General features: G+C 37.8%; 2 protein-coding genes across 5 annotated transcripts in view; both read right to left on the reverse strand.

Moving 5' to 3' along the window:
• Positions 1–849: 849 nt before the first annotated feature.
• LOC145793009 (uncharacterized) lies at positions 850–2,731 on the reverse strand. The gene is made up of 2 exons (XM_082875263.1): positions 1,204–2,731; positions 850–1,096 (listed from the first exon to the last, which is right to left on the reverse strand). The coding sequence occupies exons 1-2, from the start codon at positions 1,898–1,900 to the stop codon at positions 1,068–1,070; spliced, it is 726 nt and encodes a 241-aa protein (XP_082731389.1). The 5' UTR covers positions 1,901–2,731; the 3' UTR covers positions 850–1,067.
• A 139-nt stretch (positions 2,732–2,870) lies between these two features.
• The window catches only part of LOC114296073 (Beta-glucosidase, GBA2 type family protein), a 14,125-nt gene continuing 11,558 nt past the window's right edge, over positions 2,871–5,437 (reverse strand). For all 4 annotated transcript variants that reach the window (XM_082875259.1, XM_082875261.1, XM_082875260.1 and 1 more), the window contains 2 exons: positions 3,715–4,993; positions 2,871–3,368 (listed from right to left, as the gene is read on the reverse strand). In XM_082875259.1, the coding sequence (XP_082731385.1) occupies positions 3,107–3,368; positions 3,715–4,993 (1,541 nt within the window). In that variant the 3' untranslated portion in view covers positions 2,871–3,106. The remainder of the gene's footprint in view (positions 3,369–3,714; positions 4,994–5,437) is intronic.

The following is a 5,437-nucleotide window of genomic DNA, read 5'->3' on the forward strand; positions in this document are numbered from 1 at the left end:
GACACCCCCACACATGCAAATGTTTTAGACTAGGCTTTCGCCCAACCAAAAGCTCATAAGGTGTTTTTGCAGCTGCTTTAGTTGGCACCCGATTTAAGATATAAGTTGCTGTCTTTAGAGCCTCACCCCAGAGGGACTCTGGTAAAGTAGAATGACTGATCATACTTCTTACCATATCCTTAAGAGTCCGGTTTCGTCTCTCAGATACACCATTCATGCTAGGTGATCCTGGCATGATGTATTGTGGGACGATTCCACATTCCTCCAGGTATTTTGCAAACGGTCCTGGACGTTGTTCACCTGATCCATCATATCTGCCATAGTATTCACCACCACGGTCAGACCTGACACTTTTAATCCGTTTGTTGAGTTGTAACTCAACTTCGGCCTTAAATTTTTTGAATACGTCCAAAGACTGTGATTTCTCATGGATAAGAAATAGATACCCATATCTGGAATAGTCGTCTATGAATGTGATAAAATAATGTTGACCATTCCAAGACGCCATAGGGAATGGGCCACAAATGTCCGTATGAATTAATTCTAAGACATCTGTAGTCCTATGGGCACCATATTTCTTTATTTTGGTCTGTTTTCCCTTGATACACTCAACACAGACATCAAAATCTGAAAAATCAAGAGAGTCCGAAATTCCATCAGACACAAGGCGCTCAACTCTAGATTTAGAGATGTGACCTAGGCGTTTGTGCCATAATGAGGCTGAAATTTTCCTTAGTTAATTTACGCTTTGTACCTCGTGATTCCACGTGCAAGGTTGCATTATAAGATGCAATAGTTTCGAGCAAATATAGATTATCAAACACATTAAGTAAACCAGTACCAACAACATTGGAATTAATAGACATACTAAACTTCATATTTCCAAAAGAACAATAATATCCCAATTTGTCCAATACAGAAACAGAATTAAATTCCGTCTAAAGGACGGTACAACAAAAGTGTCTAATAAATCCAAATAATAACCAGTTTTCAGTAATAATCTAAAGTGCGCTATTGCCTGCACTTCTATCGACTTGCCATCACCCACAAAGATGTATCTTTCAGCATCAGTTGGCTTTCGGTAGTTCAGGCAACCCTGCATAGAAACACATATGTGAGTAGTAGCACCAGAATCTACCCACCAAGTGTTTCTTGGTACTGAAGCTAAATTTATTTCAGAACAGACCAAAACATGAAATGTACCTTTCTTTACACGCCAGTCGACATATTTGGCACAATCCTTCTTTCTGTGTCCGGGCTTGCCACAAAAGAAACAACCATCCTGCACTTTCTGTTTCTTTGGTTCCGGACCCTGAGGAATAGCAACTTCCTTTCCCTTATGCGTTCTTTTGCCCGTATGCTTGGAGGTGCTTGCCAGATGAGCACTTTCAGTCCTTTCTTGCTTCAATCTCTCTTCCTCTTGCACACAAAATGAAATGAGCTCATTGAGAGTCCATTTCTCCTTCTGGCAGTTATAACTGACCTTAAATTGGTTAAATTGTGCAGGAAGAGAGATGAGAACTAAATGCACGAGCAAATCATCAGATAAGTCGAGCTTTAGTGCCTTAAGTTTTGAAGCCAGATGAGACATTTCCATGATGTACTCGCGAACATTACCCTTGCCTTTATACTTTATTGAAATCAAGCTTGCTAAAAGCGTGCTTGTTTCAGCCTTATCGTTTTTAGCAAAACGCTTTTGAATTTCTGAAAGAAATTCACCGGCAACGGTAACATCCTCTGTTATTGCACCTCGAAAAACTTCTGGAATCCCACGCTTCATGATCATAAGACTTAACCTGTTAGAACGATCCCACTTTTCAAAGTACACAGTTTCCTCAGGAGTACTTTGTGCAGTGAGAGCATTCGGTTTTGGCATTCTTAATGCCAAGTCTATGTCCATGCAGCCGAGAACAATCAATATGTTCTCTTTCCAGTCCTTAAAGTTTGCATTGGAACATTGTTCATGTTGGCAGAGATTGAAGTAGTCGACATTAAAGCTGAATAGACAAGAAAATAAAAGGAATGCTCACATTAAGTTACCAAACAGATAATCTCTAAATTTAATGTGTTCAGAAAAGAAACACTCTTTATAGGACTTTGCTATTATCATCAAGATACTCCAATTCATAGAGATAACACAACTAATGAAATATTTTATTTTTTTTAATTTTAATTCATTACGAGATGACCCCTCAAGTATAAAGTAATGAATGGATTAGTCTATAGTATCTCTTGTATTGGAGACTATTGAATCTCAGGAAGGGGTTAGGATACAAAATAGAAAATTAAGAAGTTCGGACTAATCAGTTAAATTGTAAAATTGATAGAATTTTCAATTATGTCTCGTAATCCTAAGTCGATTCAAATATGAGATAAGATATACAATTTAAATAAATTACTTAGTTCTAATAGTCCTAGACAGACTAATTAATCTAATCCAGTACCTCTTAACATCACCTTATTATATATATAATGCTTGATTGGAATATTGTTATGGTGGAACAGTGGATTTGAGTTAGTATTCTCTTTTTGCCATTTGAAAAGTTGATGTTTCAGTTGATTGTAACACAACAATCTGTTACAAGGTGTAAAAGCAATTGAATTAGAATTGAATAATTTTGACTTGTATTATTACCATACAGCTTCAAAATTCTTCAAATTATAAAATTTTGAATTAATTTTTTTATTTCCAATTTTGAGGGTTTTTTTTTAAAAGCTAACATGGCGGTAATAAAACAATGCATAAAGATGTAACAAATTAAACTGCGGCATTGTACTACTCTTTGTTATAGTGATAAACAACAAATAAATTCATGACAACATCTCGTGCATAGCGCAGTTTTTTTTTTTTCCCAGTACAAGCAAAAGAATGAAAGAATAGTGCAATATTTCATCAAAATGACACAAAAGCCTATCGATGTCATGAATCTAAATTAGAACCACTAAGTACAGTCTGAACTTTTATTTTCTATTTCTAAAAAGAAAGATATCCTCAGACCTCCCTCAACATTTTCCTTCTTTAAGAGGGTCTAAGAAAAAAAAAAAAAAAAGAAGAGTTCAATGAGAAAAAATTTACAAAAAGATTAAAGCCTACATGTGATTGTTGTTAGCATGCACAGTTAAAGACAGAATCGCCCAAGCACTTCGCTTTCTTTGCAATCTTTCGGACACCGGTCTCACTGTGGGAAGATCTTAGACTCTGAGAAGTGAGAGGGATTCTGTCCATTATGTTGATCTTAGGGGCCTCGAGAATAGCCTGGGGCAATGAAAGTGCCCATTGCATCCCCCAAATTGCAAGTGGCCTCATATATATTAGAGATCGGAAATGCCCATCAATAGACCATGCCTCCGGAGTCTGAAATGAGTACCTGAAAGTAGCAGTCAAAAAGCAAAGACATGAACTCCAGAGAGAGAGAGCACTCATAATCAAACTATGCAACATGTAATTCTTGAGCTCAATAAACAAACGATAATAAATATGTATATGCAACTCAACTCGTTTGCAGCCCTACAGCAAGGCAGAAATGCAAACAAAGTAAATAATATCAGCATATGTTTGTATATATATATAAATGAGACAATTGATCTAAGATCATGAATTGCATAATTTGCAAGAAATATGTAATTTTCTGTGTGCATCTGTCAGCACATTTGCATCAAGGACAACTCAAAATAATTCAAGGAAATGACGTGCATATTGATTAGCATGCTTACCCATATCCTTCCTCTGACCAGCCTGCGATGAATATACCCTCAGCTGTGGTAAACGCCTGTTCCTCCATCCCAGCAAGTATCATGGTGGCTGCCACAGAATATGTGACTCCAGTCCATATTTCACGGGACTGCATGCAAGTTTCATCCACCTTCCCATTGGAATGCATGCCATTTACAGCACCCATCCTTCCTCCTCTTATTTTCATAACATTGAAATCGTAGATTTTATGGAGAGTGCTTTGGATCTTGTAATCATTGAACAGATCAGGCAAGCCCGAGGAAGCTGTATACCACTGCCCTGCTAATTGATCAGCTTGGATGGATGTACTGTTACTGCTTGACCCACTGTCATAGTTAAAATATGAACCATTCCATAGTTTGGCTTCGAATACCGATTTAGCCTTCACAAATTTGCTTTTGCATCGTTCAGCGAAGGCTCTGTCACCGAGTTGAATGGCCATTGCAGCTGCAGCTTGAAGTGCAGCAAGCCACAAACCACCACAGTACGCACTTATACCATGAACTGTCCAGGTATCATATGTTTGATCTGGAAATCCATCGTTCTCAATAAGACAGTCATTGTCCCTATCAAATTGATCCATGTACTCCATCGCGGCACAGACAGAAGGCCACACTTCAGCTCCAAAAGTGAAGTCCCCAGTTGCAGCAAAATCCCTGTACACTTGAAGCACAAACTTTGGGTTCAGATCCTTCCATTTACTCGTATCATGTATATTATATGCATTCATTTCATGCCATGGATCGTGAGTTCCCAAATCATGAGGAATAGCTCCTCTGACCTTGCGAATTCCGCAATTCCCCTCCGCCAGAAACTTCACTTTCCTTCCATCCTCGCATAAAACAGCTTTTGCAAAGTCTCGCTGAATACTGAGTTCGATTTTGGGAAACAGCATAAGAAGGGCATAAGATGCATAGAAGTGCACATCATATGTACACCACATGATATATTCCACACCTTCCAAGTACAAGAACCCACCCACATCATCATCATCACTCTCTGGGTAAGGATATCTAGAATACTTGCTGCCTCTTCTATGAGAAATCACAGGCTCATCTTTACCATATCTCGTAATAGTTGTTTCGTCATTACCATTTAAACTACTTCCTGCAGTGCTATTATGAAGAGCAACTGTAGAATGCTCACAAAGTGTACCTTGTTTACAGTCCACTTTTGCTTCGGTTACTTCAAAATTCATGTCCTCCGTTGCTGTTGATTGATGCTGATTACTTCCTGCATTAGCAGTGAGCAAGGCAGAATCTGCATAAAAAAATCAGAACAATCAAACATGTGGACATTAGAAGAAGAAAATTGGGCAAACAACAATAACCTATATTATCTATCTGCCTCTTTTTTCAATGAATAACGTAAACTACAAATCACCAGGCAAAAAGATAGAATAACTACTACAGAGCTAGACTTGGCTAAATTGTTCCCCAACACACCCTGAACAACTCACACTTCCATAAAAATTCTGATGGTAATTACAAAGAACTAGGAGAGATAGGGGAAGCGAAATTTTACATGAAACATATGTATGGCAAACTGGGCTTGAAAACAGAAGAATGACAACATTAGAAAATCATTACTATTTATTACTTCTACAGCAATACAAAAGAATAAAAGAGCGTTGAATTCTTTAATGCTTTGTGTGAAAGTAAGCCACCCCCAACCACAACCACAAACACCAAAAAAAAAAAAACA

This window comes from Camellia sinensis, chromosome 6 (assembly GCF_055761805.1).
Source record: "Camellia sinensis isolate YWXY chromosome 6, ASM5576180v1, whole genome shotgun sequence".
In the NCBI taxonomy this organism is placed as follows: domain Eukaryota; kingdom Viridiplantae; phylum Streptophyta; class Magnoliopsida; order Ericales; family Theaceae; genus Camellia; species Camellia sinensis.

What these genes read in the sequence shown, in the direction of transcription:
- LOC145793009 (XM_082875263.1), bottom strand. Translation starts at nt 1,900, where the DNA reads ATGGACATAGACTTGGCATTAAGAATGCCAAAACCGAATGCTCTCACT. An exon ending in CGACTGGCGTGTAAAGAAAG is followed by an intron (nt 1,097 to 1,203) that starts GTACATTTCATG and finishes GTTTCTATGCAG; the next exon opens with GGTTGCCTGAACTACCGAAA.